Here is a 23951-nt window from a genome sequence, read left to right on the forward strand (position 1 = left end):
CCGGGCCCTACCCCGAGCGGCAGAGGAGGCCCGGACGCCGCCCCGCATGCTGAGCTTTCTGCTGGTCAGCAGGTTGTTTCGGGATTTGAGGGTTCGAAAAAAAGGTTTAGCGTGAGCCAATTCCTCTCCGGCAGAGGAGACCCAAAACAAACAGGGACGTTACGTTGTGTTGTGGCTTAGACGTTGGAAAAATACCACCAACTGGCTGAATATGTAGAAAACACACACACACACACTGACACACACACACACCCAATGAGCCACCGCCAGATTGGTGAAAAAAGAATGTAACTGCTTACAGAGAAAAACAATGATGTCACCGTAGGCGTCTTTATACTTACGTTAACGTCTAAGCCAGTGCCAGCTGACGTCGTCTCCTCTCATTTAGTCTCTCACCGTGGTGGTGCTGTGGGCACGCAGTTGCGCATTTACAGCCAAGAGTTAATTAGCTTCGACCCCCCTCCCCCTCAAAAAAAAGGGGGGGGTCTTCAATCGTTCTCCGTCCATAGACACAACGTGGGCTTCGCGCGCGAACTCTTCATCTCGTCAGGTGACGAAGGTTAAGGAACCGCAGATTTTGTGATATTTGGGCAACACTTTGTAATAAGTACACACACGAAGCGTTGGCGAAGTATTAGTGACTGTAAAGCGTTCGTAAAGCGCTTGTAAAATATTTGTAAAGCCAGACCTGCACCAGTGGTCAGCGAGTGTGTTAGCAGAGGCTTTATAAATACTTGCCAATGCTGAAATTCATGATTAATTCACGCCCAAATCCACATCTAGATAGTGTGTTAATCGTGTACTTACACTTTCTAAAGGACCCTTATGATCCTTTAGGCTTTTGTGAGTCTCAAGGTGCTGCTGGCCTCTCATGTGTCAATGCTTCGTAAGGCCTAGATAGTCCTCACTTCAGATGAGGTCAAACTATCAACTAGTAACTACCTGAACTAATCATGAATTGCAGTATTAATAAGCGTTTATAAACCTCTATTAACACACTAACCATTGGTGCACGTGCTGCTTTACGAATGCTGAATTCAGTAGCTACTAATAACGTACCGATGCTGCAGTTGTGTAGTTATTGTAAAGCGTTACCCGTGTTTCACATTGTATGCGGGCACTACGAAGGCCAGTGTTGTTTTTTAGGGTTCATGTTAATCACGTGTCTGGGTTCATTCAATGAAATCTGCACAGCACTGCATCGCTATACAGATGAATGCAACCCACGCTCAAAACCCCTCCATCCTTTCACGGCCGCTTCTTCATTTTCCTCCGTTTTAGTCACCGGGTTCAACGCGTCACGGTCATTTTATTTATTCGTTTATTTTTTTGCAGTTTGTCATTAACGTGATATTACAGATTTTGGTGGTAACGCTGGTTCCACTTTTGTGTTCATTTACGTCACCTGTAGGTAAAACAATATACAGCCACAAAGCTGCATTCAGTCAAAAACAAAGCCCCCCCACCACACCCCCCCAAAAGATATTAGTGATATTAGTGATTAGTGATATTAGTATGATAGGATATCATTAAAACTGCACGTATATGTGAAACACTGAGTATACATGGGAATATATACGAGACGAGTACACTAATTTCTACATGACATTACAGGGTCCCCTAGTGGTCAGAATATAGAATGCCATTAATTTGCTGTAGGGACGAGGAGGCTGCATCCAGGGTGGACATGCCACAGTGATGCTGGTGCCATACTGCTCGTCTTCGTTCGTGCAGTGGAAAAGACATCGCCACCTGGTGGAACCGTTGAACTCGGGCCCAGCCTGAAAAAACAATATGGAGCCACCACCCGCGGGGGTGAGCAGGGTACAATCCAGGCCAGGTGGCAAGTAAAGGTGGGGACCGGGGGCGTGCCGACTTCTGGCATCGCCGACTGGTCCAGGAAGACCAACTGGGACGAGACCCCCGGGGTAGACCCAGAACTTGCTGGAGGGACTACATGTCCATTCTGGCCTTGGGAACGCCTTGGGACCCCCCAGGAGGAGCAGGAGGGCATTGCTGGGTGGAGGGACTTCTGGAGTGCCCTATTTATCTTGTTGCCACCACAACCCGACCCCGGGGAAGCAGCTGATGATGAGAGAGAGAGAGAGACAAGTCAGTCCTTGTGTATGTATCTGCAGATTGTCGTGTTGTGGTGTTGTTAGTGTATGTTAAATACCCAGACAGAGTCACGAAACCGGAGGCAAATTCCATGTTTGTGCAAACCCACACGGCCAATGAGCCCGATTCTGGTTCCGAACTGTGCAGTATGCTCCCATCTCCGGCGTTACTGTATAGGAGCCAGCTGACCTCAGTGCTGCTGATATTGGACTGGGTGTCCCATGGACTGCCGTCTAACACGTGTCACAGCTCTGCGTGTCGCTTCTCAGTGGGAGCGGGAGCTCTTCTCATGTCACCTGTGCTGCATCCGCACCCGTCCACCCTCCGACCATCGCCCTGCAACCACCAGTGCCCAAACTCTTCATCTAAGCGTGCAGGTTGGTCAGAGGCAAACACTTGTCGTCACGGGTCACCGGTAATGCACATACATTTATTGAGGTTACCGTCGTTTGACTGAAAATCACACGAGTTACTGTTCAAACCCACAGTAGGAGCCTTGCGGGTTCTCGCTGGCGAACTGGCGGACTGAGAACCGAGGGGGCATTCATTCTGATTTGCGAGGGTTGCCACTGGCAGAGTCATTTTTTGTGACGCTATCAAATTGAAATTCTCTCCTTCATTTGCCTTGCCCCACAGAGAGGTCATAGCGGAGACCAAATTACCGGGCGGCGGCCCCGACGGGCCCCGGCGGCTGGCGGAGATTCAGCGTTTTGTCAGAGGCTCTCCGGCAGGATGAATGCTGGCCCTGACGGGAGGTTGAACCGGGGCTTTTCCCAAACGAGGGACGGTCTCCCTCCTCGCCGCACCGGCCCGGGTGAGTGATGCGAGCGCGTCGGTGACTGATAGCATTCTGGAAGTAACCTTCTCAACCCCTGTGTGTAATGAGACTATAAATAAGCCTTGTTAGAGCTTAGGTGGCTCACACGCCAGCAGCTTATCTCCTCTTACTCTGGTGTGGAGAAGCTTAGCTACAACCCTCCACCCTCCAGCGGGCCGGACGCCGGTTCATTCATGTGCCCTGACACCGGACCGTCTCTTTAAATGCAAAGTGGCACGCAGAGTCCCACTTCAGGTGTTTTGTGTAATTTGGCATGGGGTGAATCCCTGGATCCCTCAGTATAATGATAAATTGTCTAACCACCATGGTACTGATCACGTGACGCTACAGCACTTAATTAAACTGAAGGGTTAAACAAAAACATGATGCCTTCAGATGTTTTCTTAGGATGGCAACTGCCATCGCGCCATGACAGCACCCCTGAAAACCAAATCGTGATCTGTAAGAGCATCACAGGGCCCTCAATATCCCGAATAAGTAACTTGTATGTTTGTGGGAGTTGCATGTAAGAGACCAAAGAGGAGTTCATCCCAATGAAAAGTAATTTTTGTCCCAAACATAGTCACTAATTCTATATAAATCTTACGCCAAAAGGTATTTCTTTTTGGCTGGCGGCCTGTCCAGGGTGTCTCCCCATCTGCCGCCCAATGGCTGCTGGGATAGGCTCCAGCATCCCCGTGACCCTGAGAGCAGGATAAGCGGTTCGGATAATGGATGGATGGATTTGTAAGACTTCATCAGATCTATCTATGACCACTATGTATGTATGTGTATATATATATATATGTATATGGTCCTGTGATGGATTGATGGCCTGTCCAGGGTGTCTCCCCATCTGCCGCCCAATGACTGCTGGGATAGGCTCCAGCCTCCCCGTGACCCTGAGAGCAGGATAAGCGGTTCGGATAATGGAATGGATAGATATAAATATATATGGAGTTAAGATATGAGTTTATGAGTTTTCTTTCTTGGGTATGACCATCTAGACCAGTGTTTCTCAACCGGGGGTCCGCGGACCCCTAGTGGTCCGTGGTGTAATTGCAAGGGGTCCGTGAAAATAAAATATCTTCAAAAAAAAGATCCTATGACATTTATAGAAATTGGATTATTTTACTCAAATGTGACTGAGACCTTTATCTACCTAAACTATAAAGGGTAACAGGACTTTTTTCTCTAATTACATCTGTTTCACAAGTGTAATTTATTGTATTTTAATAAGAGGTCTCGCTCCCGTTTGCATTGTTAAAAGTTACTGCATAAGAATTCTGTTGTTACATATATCTGAAAGTTACTGAATACATATTCTGTTTTGTTACATATATCTGAAAGTTACTGAATACATATTCTGTTTTGTTACATATATCTGAAAGTTACTGAATACATATTCTGTTTTGTTACATATATCTGAAAGTTACTGAATACATATTCTGTTTTGTTACATATATCTGAAAGTTACTGAATACATATTCTGTTTTGTTACATATATCTGAAAGTCACTGAATACATATTCTGTTTTGTTACATATATCTGAAAGTTACTGAATACATATTCTGTTTTGTTACATATATCTGAAAGTTACTGCATAAGAATTCTGTTTTGTTAACTATATCTAAGTTACAACTGAAAGCTCTTATTTTTGCCCCAAAGAGTGAATAAATGCTATAATGCAATTTCTACTGTTTCTATCAAATTGCAACCCCCCTCCCCCAAGATCAGGTGGAGGGGTCCTCAGGGTAGATCAAAAATACGCAGGGGGTCCAGGACCCTAAAAAGGTGGAGAACCACTGATCTAGACTCATCCCCATCCTTTTTCTCCCTTCATCTTCGTTTTAATACTTGGAATAAACGACTTCTAATGAACCGTGGACAATTTGGACAACCAGTTCTACGTATGGCCAGTCATCTTATTTAGGACATCATGGGCCACCCACAGCCATCACGTAGGCCAACTCACTTTACTATTTGTTCAAGCGGTAAGGGAAAAATGTGGCTTTTGTTTTCGGTCACACACACTGTGAACCATGGCCAGCCAGCAGTGTGAGCCAAGCCTTATTGAGTCAGTGGTATGTTTGAGAGATAAGAGTAATAATGGGCCGGGGTTGGACTTTGGCCTGTCTGTGGGTTTCACCGCTGCAGGTGGAGTCTCTCGGCTCACCCAGCATCGACCAAATGAAGCTTACGTCGATTTCCCTCACACACACATCCGTGGGAGCCTTCACACAGTAAGTTTTTTCTTCTTCTAACAAACAAGGGACGCTGTTGCACAGCAGATATGCTTCCTTCACACCTAACATTAATTTGCTGAGTTAATTTATGCAACAAGTGGATTTGAAAGAACCGCGCTATCGGGCTAACCGGTGTACTACGTATAGCATGAAATAAAAGCGACAACAGGGCAGAAAGCATGTCGCACATCGAGGAAAATAAGAGACTTGTTATTTTTCAAATACATCTCATGTTAAGTGCAGAAATTGTTCGACTGCATCGGGTATTAGTGAAGTACAGTATAAGCTTTTCATGGGCCACGTGACACTACGTTAAGAACCGGACCGTTTAACAACAAGGAAATGTGAACGTCATTAGCGAGTGTGTGGGCACACGACAGATCACCTCGAAGAATCCATGTCAGCCGACAGGACATGTGAAGCATCCCAGATAGCAAAGAGGCTTTGGCCCAAATACGGCCCACATTTGGCCTTGAATGACGGCGTTGACCCAGGGTCAGTGTGGCTGCCTCAACTCAGCCACAGGTCCACCTTATATGGCCCACATCTGGCCCACATAGTATGTGCTGTAACCCAGGTCAAGCACGGTTCATTACATTTGGGCCATGTCTGGCCCACACAGCACTTGCCGTAACTCAAGTCAGGCCCGGCTTCTGACATTTGGGCCACGTCTGGCCCACACAACAGTAGCCAGGCCGTAACTGAGCCGTAAGTACCAAAAGTGCCACCGATTAGGCCCAACTGTGTCTGTTATCTGGGATCCCTCCATTTTCATAATGGAGATACCACTTTTTGTCAAACACATCTGTGTCTGCATCTGTTTACAGCAACAATCAGCGATTACCCAGAATTCAAAGTTGCCTCTTACTCTCTGAGGCCCTCAAAATTTTGGGAATGCTCAAATGGCGATGAAACAAAGGGGTACTACTACTTATTTCCATTCATAGTGGTGGTGAAATATCTTGTGCCAGAAATGTTTTTGTCCACATCCTCAGGACCAGTCTGCGAAGCCGGAAGTCGGCACGCCCTGGTCCCCACCTTTGCCTGCCGCCCAGCCTGCATTGCACCCTACCCCAATGCTCAGCCCCGCGGATGGTGGGTCCACGGGGCTAAAGAGGGAGCTGAACCGGAAGGCAAAGCTCTCGATTTACCAGTCAGTCTTCGTTCCAACCCTCACCTATGGTCATGAGCTTTGGGTAGTGAGGGTGAGATTGTGGATACAAGCGGCTGAAATGAGTTTCCTCTGTAGGGTGTCTGGGCTCAGCCTTAGAGGTAGGGTCAGGAGTTCGGTCATCCGGAGGGATCTCGGAGGAGAACCGCTGCTCCTTCACATCATATTAGTTCGGTTTTTCTTCGCCTCCTCAAGTAAAACCGTGCATCATACGGGGTTGATAAAAGGAATACTTCGTTACTTCGTGGTGACCTTACCATTAATTAGCATTTCTGTGCCTCCTCAAGGTAAGCAGTGTGTCATGCTAAGTGGTTACTGAAGGTATTACGTGCCTTATAGTACCTGAGTCAGAATTAACCAGAAATCACTTATTTAGCATGTAGCCATGTTGCATAATCACAGATGTCCAGGAACTAGACACTGGTTCATTAACATGGTGTCCAACAGCCTGTTTCTTGAGCCCGAGTTACTCGGGAGGTGTCGTTAACGGTTTGTTAATGAACAGTTTGTTCCTGGTTTATTCACCATTCCTTCCCTGGTCGGATTTTGTGTACAGTATTGCAAAGTGTTACTGCCTTGCTCATTGCCCCATTCACCCTCTGTTACTGGTGCATTTGTTTTGAAGAGAAAAGAAGAGATGAGGTGTTTTTGAAAGACAAAAAACAAAACAGGTGTTTGCAGACACCCTGGACAGGCCGCCAGTCCATCACAGGGCCCACACACACATTCACACATAGGGACAATTAAGTAAGGCCAGTTCACCTGACCTACATGTCTTCGGACTGTGGGAGGAAACTGGCGCCCCCAGAGGAAACCCATGCAGACACGGGGAGAACATACAAACTGCACACAGAGGACGACCCCCAAGGCTGGACTACCCCGGGGCTCGAACCCAGAACCTTCTTGCTGTGAGGCGACCGCGCTAACCACTGCGCCACTGTGCCGCCTTCTCATATTATTATTATTAGTATAATTATTACATTTAGCAGCCTTAATCAGTCTACTCTGTGTTAACTAAAGGTAGTAAAGGTATGGAGTGATAAACGGTGCACACAGATGTCAAAATTTAAGGGTATGGCTCTCAACACAATTTTTGTTCTTCTTTTAGCGTCCTGTTATTTTCTTCTTCACCTTAGTTGCCTAGGGTCTGCTCATAATGTTAATGAACCCCGTTGCAAACGGAGCTATTTCTGTGTAAGGTGTATTTCTGTGTAAGGTGTATTTCTGTGTAAGGTGTATTTTGGTTAAGGTGTATTTTGTGTAAGGTGTATTTCTGTGTAAGCATGTTTGTGAATGTTCTCACTCATCCAGGTCATAATTATCCAAAGGAACTGAATCAAGTGCAACTGGACTTGGTTATATATCCGTGAAGACGTTTCGCCTCTCATCCAAGAGGCTTCGTCATTTCGTGCCTTTCTGAAACGTCTTCACGGCTATATACCAAGTCCAGTTGCATTTGATTCAGTTCCTCTGGATATTGCTGTGTAAGGTGTCACCAGTGCACGTTTCATGTCTTCCAGGATAGGAGCATTATTATGACCGTCACCCGGAGAACATGGCCCTTCTCTTCTTCATCATTTCATTGCTGTGCACAACTGGAGGTAAGCATTTCTTTGTCGGGTGATACAACAAGTGGGCTAAAATGATAGGGGGAAAAAATGACCGGAGAGATAAAACCATCATCCCCTTTCCACCGTTTTACCATTTACAGCTGTGCAATGTCTTCAAACGTGTAGTGTCAGATGAGGTTCCTTTTACTCCAGTGTAGCGTTTGTGAATAAGCTAGGCACGTTTTAATGCCACATTTACACCATTTTCTATTGGAAGTGTATGACGGTCTCTGCACGCTTCATCTGTAAAAAAGGCCATCATCACCCAGCCTGATAATAGAAGCTACACGAGTTCTGCAGATTTCTCCCAAAATTGGTGAAAATTTACAAAAAGCGTCATAAGACCACCATTTCAAGCACAATGTCATACTGAATTACCTGACATAGTCAAGAGATTTTATGACGTCTCGATAATCTATTATTCATATATGTAGGAAATTACCTTGGGCATCCGGGTAGAATAGCCATCTATTCCGTTGCCTACCAACATGGGGATCGCTGGTTTGAATCCCTGTGTTACCTCCGGCTTGGTCAGGCATCCCTACAGACACAATTGGCTGTGTCGGGGGGGGCTGGATATGGGTATGTGTCCTGGTCACTGCATTAGCGTCTCCTGTGGTCAGTCGGGGCACCTGTTTGGAACTGGGGGGGGGGTAACGTGATCCTCCCACGCCCCTGGCGAAACTCCTCACGGTCAGGTGAAAAGAAGCGGCTGGCGACTCCACATGTGGTAGTCTGCAGCCCTCCCTGGATCAGCAGAGGAGGTGGCGCAGCGACCGGGCCAGCTCAGAAGAGCGGGGTGATTGGCTGGATACAATTGGGGAGAAGCAAGCTAGCTAGCTAGCTAACTAAATAAATAAACAAACAGCCCTTGTAATGCACCGTTAACTGCAAAAGCCCAATAAAACAACGGTAAATAAGAATTATGAAGCCATAGAGGAACGATAGCGTGATTACCGTTTTCCCATTCCAGCATATAAACACATTCATATGACCTGCGTCAGGGATCACGTGTTGTGATCAGTTTTAAGATTCTCCAAGATAAACAGTAACCCCAAGAACTCAGATTAGGCCTGTGTGTTTGTCAGAATGGCTCTTTCTGTCGTGGCGGAGGCCGACCGCGCTAGTGGTTCTTGTGTCGCACACGACAAAACAGGTACAGCGAATATGTTTTAAGACTTCAAGACGTCCTCAAAGTTCTTAAAGAGGAATGCCAACCCGAGTCTGTCTAGAGTAAAAGCTGAGGTTCCATCCGTTATCCGAACCGCTTATCCTGCTCTCAGGGTCACGGGGGATGCCGGAGCCTATCCCAGCAGTCGTCGGGCGGCAGGCGGGGGGGACACCCTGGACAGGCCGCCAGGCCATCACCGGGCCCAAAAACTGAGGTTGTAGGTGCAAAATCAGTCTTCTCATCCAAACGCAGGCTGGCTTGCTCATAACAAACATCGCTGACCGTTTGACCGTGTACGTGCCAGTTTGGCGACTGACTGGCAAAGAAGAATTTCCACTGTTTACCTTGACGAGGGCGTGGCACCAGCTAAAGAAAGAAGCACCTAGTTTCCCTCCCATCTAACACTAACAACAGCTCTTGGTCTTTTTAATATTTCTGCACCTTGAGCAAACTCAACCACGTCTTTAGCATCACATCCATCCATCCATTTTCCGAACCGCTTATCCTGCGCTCAGGGTCGCGGGGATGCCGGAGCCTATCCCAGCAGTCGTCGGGCGGCAGGCGGGGAGACACACCGGACAGGCCGCCAGGCCATCACAGGGCCCACGCACACACACTGACACATCATCATCATCATCATCATCATATACACCAGGGGTCCCCAATAGGCGGCCCGCGGGCCACGTCCGGCCCGTGACGGGTTGATTTATGGTCTGCGAGAATTTTGGGAGAAATGCCAGAAGGAAGAATTTTTTTTCATTTCCCTACCAAAAACAAAAAAAAAACCTTTTAATTTTTTTTTGGAAATAAAATTTTGGCCACTACTGTGTGAAATAAAGAATTTCTTAGTAAAAGTAAGACTAGTAATATATCGAAAAATCTCTGTTTAAATTATAATACCTGCAACGTATCGACACCGAAACAAACTAGCGAACAACGTGCTGCTGGAGGTTGAGTGGCCCATGGTTTTAAAAGTGGCCCTAAAAGTGGCCCGCTATGAAGAGTAATTGGGGGCCCCTGATATACACACATACACACATATTCACACCTCGGGGCAATTTAGTACGGCCGAGTCACCTGACCGACATGTCTTTGGACTGTGGGAGGAAACCGGACCACCCGGAGGAAACCCACGCAGACACGGGGAGAACATGCAAACTCCACACAGAGGACGACCCGGGACGACCCCCAAGGCTGGACTACCCCGGGGGTTGAACCCAGGACCTTCTTGCTGTGAGGCGACCGCGCTAACCGCTGTGCCACCGTGCCGCCTGGCCCACATGTACAATAGAAAATATGGCCCAAATATTTTTTTGGCAAAGATGCGGTGCTCTGGGCAACATGTAATCTGGATGTGACCCTGAAGTGGCCCCGTGTGGTAAGTGATGAATATGGCTCAAATATCACAAAACAAATATGGGCCACCTTTGGCAAATATGTGGCACATGCGGCACTGCTATAGCTCGGTTCTGGCCCAGATCTGGCGAACAGGAGCGGACCGCCCAAGTGCCACCGTTCCACGCGGTATGTGGGCCGGATGAAGTGTCGGGTGTGGGACGGGTCCGGGCCACAGCGGTTTTGCTATCTGGGTTGTGTGTCAGTGTTGTATTAACATAATCATGCACGCTGCACACGAGGACAAAAATAAACCGCATCAACACGGCTACAGATGGGACCGCCACCAGGGATGAACACGCACCAGCATTTGCATTTACAAGCTGATGTTTGGCGCCCAAAGCTGGAATAAAATCCCTGCACGCTGGCAGGCCTGATGAAAAGGAAATACAAGATTTCCACGTTGCCGATCAAAAAGTAGGCTCTGCAAGGGAAATGCAAGTACGCTGCACACGATTTGCATGCTCCCGACCTTTTATCCCCTAACGTTCGTCTTTTATTAATAAGGAGCGACGCTTTAAAAGGTGACGGGGTTGTCACGATACTTTGCAGCTGGTTGGAAGGAGGACTGTTTTAAACATTTTGCACAGAAAGACACATCATGTATGTTTAAAGCCCACCGGCAAACTCTTCCATTCATCTGTACTGCATCCTCCCATCAGTGGTTTTCACTGCTAAATTAAAAGGCAAGTCCGTTTTCTGTCTAGCAATTCATTCAGCGACACAACCGAATCCCGACCAGAACTTAGGGCAGGAGGGCAAACGATCAGTCAGCGGCATTAAACTCACAATTACTTAAAGGATCGTTTATTTTTGTTTATTTTTTACAACCTGGGTCTTGTTTTTGTAGTTTTTGCTATTGTACCTATTGGTTTTTATACATCCTGTTATTCACAGGCTTGGTTGTGGAAGTGTTGGACATGGGGCCGGACACGGGGCCGGGCACGGGGCCGGGCACGGGGCCGGGCACGGGGCCGGGCACGGGGGGACACGGGGCCGGACACAGGGCCGGACACGGGCCCGTGAGTGCAGAACTAAGCTAGCATTAGCCAGATCACTAGCTTGAGCTTGGTCGTCACTGCCACGACTTATTTGGCGATGTGGGTGCTGTTCCAAACCACTCTCTTATGTCCGTGTTAATCGAGTGATGGCTAAGTTGCGTATTGCTGAGTTTTAGCTTTGTTTACCGCCAAGAAAATGTCCATATTAGTGCCGCCCACCTAACATCTTCTTCTCCTCCTTCTTCTTCTTCTTCCAGCATCATCAGTCGTGACGTTGGCCACCAAAAAACATGCCCAACAACATGTTGTTGAGCATGTTTTGGGTTTTCGGTAATAAATAGAAGTTCAACCTCGTAATATAATTGATTGGCAGGTCATACAGTGTGGGTATGGTAGTTGTTTTTAACTGGCTCGGCAGCGGGTTGTTATTTTAGTAAGAGAGGGTTTCCTACATGCAAACGATCACCGTTTTGTACTTTATTTTGGCATTACAGTGTTAAGTCTTCCATTACCAAATTGTATGACTGAATTTCACTTTATAGCTGTAAATGTATTTCAGCTGAGGGGGCGCAGTGACCTTATCGGACGGGCCTGGACCCCCAAGGCCTGCCCATCACGCCGAACGTTGGGTCGATGGCATTGCGGAGCTACTTCCTGCTTCAGCCTGCAGCTTCTGCCTCGGCTAGCTCGTGGTGGGCTCTGTGAGCCGCATCCTTTAGCTGGACGATGGGAGCCGGTGTGTCAACATGTGCTACCCGTTGAGATGTGCTACTTACTGGCTCTGTGTGTGGTTAGGAGAGGTTGGGGTTTAGGCACCGCTGTCGATTCGCACTACGGTAGCATTTTTCAACGAGGCAGCATAAATCGTCAAAACGTCGGCTCCAGTCTGAGAGCCGATTTCTTTTTTCAAATCAAGTCAATTTTATTTGTATAGCCCAATATCACACATTAAAAATTAGCCTCAGTGGGCTTCACAGCAACGCAACATCCTGTCCTTAGACCCTCTCATTGGATAAGGAACAACTCCCTAAAAAACCCCTTTAACAGGGAGAAACCTCAGGGAGAGCAACAGAGGAGGGATCTCTCTCCCAAGACGGGCAGCGTGCAATGGATGTTGTGTTCACGCAATTTACACAATACAACATTGAAAGAGGATAACAGAATTGTAATGGACATCACATTTATGAAGATCATGATGCACAGGATGCCAAGTGGTGTCCACGTGCCAACGGAGCAGTCCAGGACCCGAGCCACGCGACCAGCATCATCATGTAATAGGAAAAACTTAGGTGAGGAGTGGAAGGGCAGGCAGCATCCAAATGGCGAGCACCATCACCATGGAGACCTGGGAGGAGAACCGACTGCACATGCATGCGAGAGAGACTCACATGACACCGTTCAAACACAGAAAAAGAGAAAGGAGGAGACGTCATTCAGAGAGAGAGAAAAGACATGTTAGAGAAGAGAACAGTTTGCAATAGTCATTAGCCATAATCAATTAAGTCATCAATTCGTTTTTTGGTAAATTAAAATAAGACAGAATAATAGGATGATCTTTTCGCCACCTGCTCGGCCACACGCATTCCCACGCACTGACTGAATGTTGTGTTGAAGTGTGTGTGCAACCAGACACGTGTGATGACAAGCAGAGATCGTACCATCAGGTTAAAAGCAGGTGGTGGTGGTGGGGTGACTGTCTACAGTTTTGAGGGACTGTAGTTGCCCTGTGTTGTTTTTGATTTATCCATTTCATTCAGCATCAGCTTGCCAGGTGACCAGGAATTCTCCCGGTGCCAGTCTGGGTCTGACATCAAGAGCTACGCAAACTTTTGTATGTTGCACCAGTGACCCTCCAGTTACCTAGCATAATGTAAACTTATGATATTCTGGAAATGATTAGGTTTGGTACAATTGCACTGAATAATTTACGTCACGAGCACACATATCATAGGTCAAAATATTGCTAAATTTGTAAAAGCCAGAAGTGGTACTCAACCAAGAGCCATTTGGGAGCCAAAAGAGCCGGTGTTCTGTCGATATGAGCTGCCTATCAAGATGTGCCACCTAGCAGTTCTCTGCAAGGTTAGGGTCGGGGTTAGGGTTTGATTGCTATCGATTTAGGCAGCGGTAACATTTTTTGACAAGGCAGCATAAATTGTCAGAACACCGGCTCTTATTGCTGGGCTGAGCCAAAGGATCTGGCTCACTTGAGAAGAGCAGGAATTCCCATCACCAATAGCGGCACTCTGACTGCCTACCCAGCCTGGACAGCGCGACTGAGAAGTCACAGATAATAGGAGATCGGGCAAACAGTCTAGCTGAGGCACTGGGACGTTTTAGTTTTGTTGCTGAAAGGACAGATTTAAGGTTCATTTTCAGTCGCCCCCTAAAACATCACTGTAAAGCTGCATCCGGCGGTGGTCCTGTGTCCACAACCCCCGAAACGAAGCCGGAGGGTAAAATGATATCACAATCGATATGCAAAAAATACTGAAATAAGACCCGGGTTGTAAAATACAGAATGGTCCTTTAACCACGCTGCGAGATACTGCGAGGTATTACCATGAGTCCTGTCGGCTCTAGACGAGACAATAGGTGTGTGTTAATGCAGAGACGGTCTTATCTATCAAGGTCGAAAGAGTGCCTTTCAACTTAAATCTTAAACTTCAACTCTTATCTCTTCTTCTTGTCCACTTCAGATCTTAACTTCAACTCTTATCTCTTCTTCTTGTCCACTTCAGATCTTAACTTCAACTCTTATCTCTTCTTCTTGTCCACTTCAGATCTTAACTTCAACTCTTATCTCTTCTTCTTGTCAACTTCAGATCTTAACTTCAACTCTTATCTCTTCTTCTTGTCAACTTCAGATCTTAACTTCAACTCTTATCTCTTCTTCTTGTCAACTTCAGATCTTAACTTCAACTCTTATCTCTTCTTCTTGTCAACTTCAGATCTTAACTTCAACTCTTATCTCTTCTTCTTGTCAACTTCAGATCTTAACTTCAACTCTTATCTCTTCTTCTTGTTAACTTCAGATCTTAACTTCAACTCTTATCTCTTCTTCTTGTCAACTTCAGATCTTAACTTCAACTCTTATCTCTTCTTCTTGTCAACTTCAGATCTTAACTTCAACTCTTATCTCTTCTTCTTGTCAACTTCAGATCTTAACTTCAACTCTTATCTCTTCTTCTTGTCAACTTCAGATCTTAACTTCAACTCTTAAATCTGTGTTTTCAGTAACGCCAGCGCAGTTCCAGATCCAGCCCGAGAGTGACGCGGTGCTAACAGGGTCCGAGGCGAGATTCAACGCTAGTTTGAAGGGGAAGTGGCAGATCATGATCTGGGAAGTGCAAAAGCTGTTGGTCATGACCATCAGTGCGGAGACGGGTCCCATTCCTTCTTCGGAGCGGTTCTCCGCCACCAACTACTCCACCGGCAGTACAAGCCGCTGGGAGTTCTCCATCCGTAACGTCAGCCGCAATGACTCTGGGCCGGTCACCTGCATCGTCCAGGGGCAGTTCGGAGCGAGGACGGCCCAGCTCCTTGTGCAAGGTAGGATCACAAATGTACACATGTACACCAGGGTGTTGAAGGACCTCTCCTGAAAATAGGATTTAGATAGCTTTGCTTTTTTTTTTTGCTTTATTAAGTTCACTTTGGATGAATAGTGTGATGGCTAATGGAGAATGACACAATCACCGTTCAGATCATCCATCCATCCATCCATCCATCCATCCATCCATTATCCGAACCGCTTATCCTGCTCTCAGGGTCGCTGGGATGCTGGAGCCTATCCCAACAGTCATTTGGCGGCAGGTGGGGAGACACCCTGGACAGGCCGCCAGGCCATCACAGGGCCCATACACACATATATACACACACACACACACATACACACATACAAACACACACACACATTCATATAGGGGCAATTTAGTACGGCCGAGTCACCTGACCTACATGTCTTTGGACTGTGGGAGGAAACCGGAGCACTCGGAGGAAACCCACGCAGACACGGGGAGAACATGCAAACGCCACACAGAGGACGACCCGGGACGACCCCCCCAAGGTTGGACTACCCCGGGGCTCGAACCCAGGACCTTCTTGCTGTGAGGAGACCACGCTAACCACCGTGCCGCCCCATTCAGGTCATTCCACAGAATCCCATGTTTTCCCTATGCATTTCATCGGACACTCGGCCCGAAATCTCCCTGGAAATATAGATATATAATTTTTACGGGACACTTTAACGTCACCTCATCTGTGACCATAGGTCCTCTTCTTCTGCTATAGTCTTCTGAACTGGGGATTGTAAATAAGTGTGCTACGTCGGTTGTCTCTGTGACAATTTGACGTGGAAGACGTTGCCGAAATCCACTATGTGCATTTCTGTATCGCCTTCTGTGACAGTAACACGATGTTGTCGTGCAGGTTGCGTTTAAAGGGGGCGATTCATCACTCGCTCACTATGACGCTCCAGCCGTGCCACTCCCATCGCCACCACCCAAACGCGGTGGAGCAGTACCAAACCCACCATAAGAGAAGAATTTCCTGATTGCTGCACAGGCTTTGCATTTGATCTGCCCCTGATTTGCTGCAGAGTTGTTATGCTGTATTCCAGTGTTTCTCAAACCAGTCCTCAAGGACCCCCTATCCTGCAGATTTTCATTGTGACCCTGCATAGGTAGCCCTGCTTGTACTTACTCGACCAATCATCTCGCAGCACTTAATTATGCAAGGTGTGCAACATCTGACAAAATTCATTGCTGATTGGTTGAATAACTACAAACAGGTACCTATGCAGGGTTGCAAAGAAAATCTGCAGGACAGGGGGTCCTTGAGGACTGGGTTGAGAAACACTGCTGTATTCAGTTTGGCTGTTTTGCACCGTAGGGGATGTTTATTTCGATATTCGTCTCTGAGGACGGCGCAGGTCTGCTGATTTACAGCGAGTTTAGGCTTGCAACACGGACGTTTTATTACCGATGACTCATTGTAAGTTCTCTCTGAGGTATACCCCCCAATGCAGTGAGCCCCCCCCCCCAAAAAGCCATTGTATAGTTCGCACCCCGCAGTCTCAGTTGAACAGAACAACAGAATATCGACCAGCTCGAGCTGGTAGGTAGCTAACTCACCAACGTGACCTCCCTAGATATCAATAGAATATGACATTGCTATTGTTATTATCATGCTCTTTTCATTTTTTGTGATCCTGAGCTGTAAACATGCCGACAAGCCAGGACTCATCCTCGTTCCTAAATATGAATCCCGCTTCACATTTAGTGTTGAAGCCCCTGCAGAGTGGTGAAGGGGGGTGCAGTGGCCGGGCTGTGCACTGGAGAGCAGTACAACACATCGTAAGCTGTGGGTGTGCAGACTCACGGAGGCTTTCCCCCTGAGCAGCGTCTGGCAGAACATGGCCACGTCTAGTCCGCTCGCATTCAAGCATTCGACAGCTTTGAATCGAAGGGCTGGATATCTCTTACCTTAAAAAGTCGTCTCTTTTTAGGCTGCGTCATGCTTTATTTAAGAAAGAATGCTTGTTTATGTTGCCCAAGAGACGCTGGCAGTTGAGGCGTGTACATGGGGATAGTTTACAAAAATATATGTCAAGGATTTTGCAGTAAAGCACTATCATATAAAGTCACGCATTTGCAAAAGCGCTCGGGGGGTATGTATCATCTTCAGACCCCCAGAAGGTGTTATGTATCGTGAGTCAGCTTGGTTAGAACGGGGGATGTGGCCCACGGGAGAAAGTATGACTCATTAGGTTTACTCCGGTGTTAATCCCCTAAAAACTAATTACAGAAATGTTTTGTCATTGCCTCCAGAATGAGGGCTACCACAGTCGACTCTCCTCTCCCCGCCATCTTAAAATGCCGCAACCCAGCCGCGTCCTACCCCACATACGTCTCAACTCAATAGCAATCAGGCAGTAATCTCACAGTGATGCATCTTGGACCCAGCGGTCAACTCTGTTGTTGATTGCCTTCCCAGGGTGCACTAGTCCTATGGTGCCACTGATTTGAGCCTTTCTGAGTACACAAATTTTCTCTTTCTTGTCGTAAAACACCAAGCTGAGGGTAATGAGAAGACCTGATAGACTTGCTGGTGAGGACATTGATTATTCAGATCGCTGTCCAGCGCAACAGACCCGTTAAACAAAGGAGGCACTCATCTAGAAAGCAGCTAATGATATTTTCCTACTAAAGCTTCCATCCTAATCAGGGTGGCGGCGTGTTGGAGCCTATCCCCGCCGTCACTGGGCAGAAGGTGGGGAAAACACCCCGGACTGGTTGTCAGTCCATCACAGGGCAGACACATTCACACCTAGGAACAACTTAGGAAGTCCGATTCACCTGACCTACATGTCTTCGGACTGTGGGAGGAAACCGGACCACCCGGAGGAAGCAGACACATTAAACCTGAAATTTGTAATTTTACTGTACGGACACGCCCGTGGCCATAACAACTGCTCTGTCCCTCCTCTGGCAGCAAGAACTGCAAACAGGATGTAGCAGCCGTTGTGGTTTGTGTGGCATCAGCTCAGCAGGAAACAGTTCTCACCTATGTAAAAATGGCAGCATAGCGGTCTGTTGCGTTGCCTATCAACACGGGGGATCCCGGTTCGAATCCTCGTGTTACCTCCGGCTTGGTCGGGCGTCCCTGCAGACACAATTGGCCGTGTCTGCGGGTGGGAAGCCGGATGTGGGTATGTGTCCTGGTCACTACTGGGGCGAATAGCGTGATCCTCCCACGCGCTACGTCCCCCCCTGGTGAAACTCCTCACTGTCAGGTGAAAAGAAGCGGCTGGCGACTCCACATGTACGGGAGGAGGCATGTGGTAGTCTGCAGCCCTCCCCGGATCGGCAGAGGGGGTGGAGCAGCAGAGACCGGGAAGGCTCGGAAGAGTGGGAATACTGTAATATTTATCGTAGAATTGGCAGATTAGCTGCCCAACAGAAGCATCGCCATATTGTCGTCATGTTTAAATCATGATCCTGTTTGAGCAGGAATGTGTTTCTTGCTGAACCAGCGTTCGTCCTACCAGTCAAAAACTCTTAGTGGTATATGGAGAGTGTCTCTCAGTATTGTGTAACCTGGCTCCATGGTCCAGATGGATAAAATAACAAATTATTAATGAATAAAAATCCCAGATTTCCATTTTGATATGACTTGAGTTTCTGAAAACATGTTTTGTTTTGTTTGTCGCAGCAGTGTGGATGGACCCAGTATCTCTCATCTATTTTAACTCACCATCTCCCCTCTGCTCCCCTGCATCTATGGCATTTAGTCCTTAGCATCCCTACGGTTATCCCTGATTAAATCCACTCTCCATCCTTTCCCCCCTTCCCCACCCTTCCCCTGTCCACCACTCTATCCCAGAAAGCGGTACAGTGGACATCCTGGGCGGGAACTTGACAGCGGCTCAGGACCAGCAGGTTGAGTTCCAGTGTGTAACGAGCGGTTGGTTTCCCGAACCCGCGGTCAACTGGTCACGAAACGGCGAGGTTGTGGAAACCAGCCTTTTCAACACCACCACCTCCCAGAGCCATGGGTATATGTTTAATTCGACCAGCATCCTGAAATTCAACGCTGTCAGCAACGCCACGGTGGAGTGCCTGGTGACCGTCCCAGCCTTGATAAGTCCGCTGTCCAGCTCTGTCCACTTGGTGGTTGGTAAGAGGCCTTGTGACTCCATCTTGCTTTCAAATCATTTGAGATGAGACCAGTTAACCTGTCTTCCTCTGTCTAAGCGTATTGTCTAAAGAGACTCGTAGGGGTTAAGGGTTAGGGTTAGGGTTAGGGACTGTGTCTAATTAAAAATGTCACCTTTATGGCTGGAGTAGATCACACATCCTACTCGAATTCCTTGGTGCAAAGCAAGCAGGCATCCATGCTTGCTTTAAGAAGGTCCTGTACACTAAAACTTTGTAGTTTTGCTGTTTGTTAAAGAAAAAAAGAAGCAGGGTGCCACAGACTTGTCATGTGTATTCACATTTCCTCATCTGGCAGATGCTTTTATCCAAAGCAGTGTGCAGGAGAGTCAGCAACGTAAGTGTTGCCCACTGGCATCATATAGTGCTACATACTGTAGTAACCATATAGTGTAATGGAGTAGTAATCCCTACTGCGTAGTGTACTATATGAAGTAGCAGTAGTTGTACCAAAGTTTTACATATTAATCATATCATAGTAGTACTATTTGTAGGTGTATTAGCAGTACATTTGCTGCATTGTAAGCATATCATAGTTGCACAGTATGAAGCAGTAGTGGTAGCGAGGCGTCTGGGTAGCATAGCGGTCTATTCCGTTGCCTACCAACACGGGGATCCCGGTTCAAATCCCCGTGTTGCCTCCGGCTTGGTGGGGCATCCCTACAGACACAATTGGCCGTGTCTGCGGGTGGGAAGCCGGATGTGGTAATCATGTGATAGCAAAGATTACATGTCGTTTCAAGCGCGTTTATTGGCAGTGTGTCTCAGATCATCAGGAGGTGGTGAATATGTTAAAAGGTACAACATAGATTTTCATTGACACATCAGTATAGTGGACATAACATAAGCATAAAATATCAAGCGCTGGTAAAAGGAGGGTACTGCTGTAAACACTGATAATTGAGGTGTTTAACATGTACATGATGTCATCAGCCATTGGGTGAGGTAATGTAATACCGTCAACTCACCACGGCAGTGGTGGATCGTATCTTCGAACCATTTATTGCAAAAGCCGCTGCCTCTTCTGCAGCGGCTGGAAGTGCACGAGCGAAGCAGGCCGACTTTCAAAACCGTTTGTTCTCGCGTCCATCATGGCTGAGTCTCAACCTTGTTTGGTGGACTCTGCTCTTGTGTCCTCTATCACATATATTCGGTTCACTATTGCCCCAAACGCCTGCCTTCACTCGATAGGTGCCTTTCATTAGTATGCGCCATTCAAGTTGGGATGATGACTCACCAAATCTTAGCGCCTCATTAAAATTCATTGGAAAACACATCATTTGTGCACACGCGGACATTACTCTGATTGTGAAGTATAACAAGAGCGCTCTCCCGCCTGCCTTTCCTGCCACCTTGCAGCACCTCACTGCTGAAGAGCTTGCAGAGCAGTTGCATGTTTGCATTTGGTTGGAGGTTGAGCTTCCTGCTCGGATATGTAGTTCAGGAATCAGTGCTGTAACGGCTGCTTCTTTTAGAAGCAGAGATGTGTTGGATTTATGAGGCAGACGTGGCGTTAACTGGGGTTTTTATTAGAGTAAATTGTGGCAAACCATGATTATTTGTTAAACTTGTGAAATTTTTGGTGCATCGCAGGAATTATTTACATATTGCAGCCTTTAAAAGAGGCACGCAATATTTGCTTATTTACGACAGCGATTACAAAAACAATAACTGTACATTAAGAATTTGGCTGGTTTTCGGGTAAAACAAGACTAGGTTTAAAACTAGTGTGTGTGTGTGTGTGTGTGTACATATATATATATATATATATATATATATGGTGGGACCACGACTACATTAAACGGCGGTTTTTGCGTGACTACGTTTAAAAAGCAGCTGTTTTGGCATGGGTTCCATGCACAGCTGATGATGTCATAGAAAACTGTTCACTGTTTGCACAGCCAATGGGGAAACTCCAACTCGGCCATCTGATGAGTGGTGAAACTCTATCACTTACTCATTCACTCACTCACTCACTCACTCGCTCACTCACTCACTCATTCATTCCTTCACTCCCTCTCTCGTTCACTCACTCACTCACTCACTCCCTCTCTCACTCGCTCACTCACTCATTCATTCCTTCACTCCCTCTCTCGTTCACTCACTCACTCACTCACTCACTCGCTCATCCACTCACTCGCTCATTTGCCCACTCACTCATTAATTCCTTCACTCCCTCTCGCTCGCTCACTCATTCATTCCTTCACTCCCTCTCTCGTTCACTCACTCACTCACTCACTCACTCGCTCATCCACTCACTCGCTCATTTGCCCACTCACTCATTAATTCCTTCACTCCCTCTCGCTTGCTCACTCATTCATTCCTTCACTCCCTCTCTCGTTCACTCACTCACTCACTCGCTCATTCGCTCACTCACTCATTCACTCACTCATTCATTCACTCCCTCTCTCGTTCACTCACTCACTCGCTCACTCACTCACTCATTCATTCCTTCACTCCTTCTCTCGTTCACTCACTCACTCACTCGCTCGCTCATTCGCTCACTCACTCATTCATTCTTTCACTCCCTCTCTCGTTCACTCACTCATTCACTCCCTCTCTCGCTCGCTCACTCACTCATTCACTCACTCGCTCACTCACTCACATACAACTGCATGTGTAGGTCTGGCCTTACTGTTGTGGTCCAGCCAAAAAGAGCCAGTCTAGTTCAAATGGGTGCTGATAGGACTCAGAAGAAGTTTGTATCCATCCATCCATCCATCCATAATCCAAATCACTTATCCCGCTCTCAGGGGTGCGGGGATGCTGGAGCCTATCCCAGCAGCCATTGGGCGGCAGGCGGGGAGACACCCTGGACAGGCCGCCAGGCCGTCACAGGGCCTAGAGGAGGTGTCCCCCATTCAAAATATACCTTACACAAACGGACAAGAATATTAAGATGTGGGGGAAAAAACGCGTGTAACCCGAACTGCGACGCACTATATTCTTTATACCTTTACCCCCATAAATCACTATTATCTTATTGAATTTGACCCATTCCAACTCACATTAGCCTTATGGGAGGCAACATTGCTTTTTATTTAATTTGAAGTATTGTTGTTGAAGATATTATACCTCAGCAGCTGGACTCCCAACATTTAAGAGATTATAAAACTTGAGTTTAAAGACATGAATCAAAACCCGCAGCTCGCTTGGGGGTAGGGTCATAACTCAACAAATTAGTCTCACAGAAAAAAATGTTCATATTCAACAGATTTGCAGCCCCCTAAATGTGTTGCTTGCCAACAGTCTGTCACATTTATGCCATATTTGTCAGCTAGTCTCAGGGGAGAATAGACGTACATACTTCTGTACTACTATATGTCTGGCCTCGCAAGACCACATGTCAAGCTGTCAAACCACTTTCTCTTACATGCATAAGTTGCATTTCAACGTACTGATGAACGAGGACACTGTCGAGGATTCCCACTCACATCATCAGTATGAATGCTTTTAGATTAGCGATGACTAAGTTTAGGCATAAGGTTAAGTTTAGATATTAATCTAGAGACGGTGAAGCTTAGGTCTGGGTTTGGTGTGGCTAAGGTCAGCGTAAGGATTAAGTGGATAATCTGCACTGAGTTTAAATCTGGTCTAAAAGTTGATCTGAGTGAATTTCTTCAGTCACGCCCTCATGCATCCATACGGGGACGTCATATGCATGTGAGAGAACATTGGCAGTCATGGTAATCTGGGACCTGCGACAGAGTTGTACAACCGGGCTCTGTTGGCCTTGCGACATTTCACCCTGTTCACTCCGGTCTGTCTGGTCTATCTCCTGCACAGTCCCCAACCCCACCGACTGGACCGTGCTAATAGCCGTGGTTGCGTCAGTTGGGGGCTTTGCTCTGCTGGTGCTGCTTATCCTTGGAATAATCTTCTGCTACCAACGCAGGAAAGTACAAGGTAAGCCGTGGCTCTCATGCTATTAGTACAAACCTCATTTATGAATTGCACTTTGTCTTAAAGCAGGTCTGCGCCCCCAAAATCCCCAAAGCCAGCAGATACAACATTGCAGGAACTGTAGTAGCCAATCAAAAGAATGCAGAACAAGTTTCACTCGGGTCTGTTACTGGGACAAGGGCAGGGCCAGACTGAGATCTTCATTCAATTATATACCGACCAGCAGAACTAGTGTTACCACTTTAAAGTAAGGCGCACTTTATAAGGGGTTACAAGTGGTTGCCGATTATTTTATTTATGGTTAATAACTCGTTCATTAAGGCATTATAATTTATTATTAAGATGTTATAATGAAGGGCCAAGAGTCTCCGTTCTCACAGACATTCACTCAGAATCCACCTGACCGGTAAGGACTGCCCAATCACAGTATCAGTGAGCGTCCGACTTGAAAATATTGTGCAATGCATACGCCAAGGTTGGTTTTTGCACAGTAGCGATGGCAACTGAGTTTAGGTTTAAGGTTGGGTTGTGGTTGAGTTTAGGCTTAAGGTTGGGTTGTGGTTGAGTTTAGGCTTAAGGTTGGGTTGTGGTTACGTTTAGGCTTAAGGTTGGGTTGTGGTTGAGTTTAGGCTTGAGGTTGGGTTGTGGTTGTTGAGTTTAGGTTTAAGGTTGGGTTGTGGTTGAGTTTAGGCTTAAGGTTGGGTTGTGGTTGAGTTTAGGCTTAAGGTTGGGTTGTGGTTACGTTTAGGCTTAAGGTTGGGTTGTGGTTACGTTTAGGCTTAAGGTTGGGTTGTGGTTGAG

The 23951-nt window shown here is 47.0% G+C and overlaps 1 protein-coding gene across 2 annotated transcripts in view; it reads left to right on the top strand.

Annotated features, from left to right (window-relative positions):
- Positions 1-5154: 5154 nt before the first annotated feature.
- igsf5a (immunoglobulin superfamily, member 5a) overlaps positions 5155-23951 on the top strand; it is a 28641-nt gene continuing 9844 nt past the window's right edge. The window contains exons 1-5 of one of the 2 annotated variants that reach the window (XM_056285256.1): positions 5155-5178; positions 7873-7953; positions 14767-15081; positions 18916-19209; positions 23034-23153. In XM_056285256.1, coding sequence (XP_056141231.1) covers positions 7908-7953; positions 14767-15081; positions 18916-19209; positions 23034-23153 — 775 coding nt within the window. In that variant the 5' untranslated portion in view covers positions 5155-5178; positions 7873-7907. The remainder of the gene's footprint in view (positions 5179-7872; positions 7954-14766; positions 15082-18915; positions 19210-23033; positions 23154-23951) is intronic. The other variant, XM_056285257.1, reaches the window with a different exon arrangement.

Source organism: Lampris incognitus, chromosome 8 (assembly GCF_029633865.1).
Source record: "Lampris incognitus isolate fLamInc1 chromosome 8, fLamInc1.hap2, whole genome shotgun sequence".
Taxonomy (NCBI): Eukaryota; Metazoa; Chordata; class Actinopteri; order Lampriformes; family Lampridae; genus Lampris; species Lampris incognitus.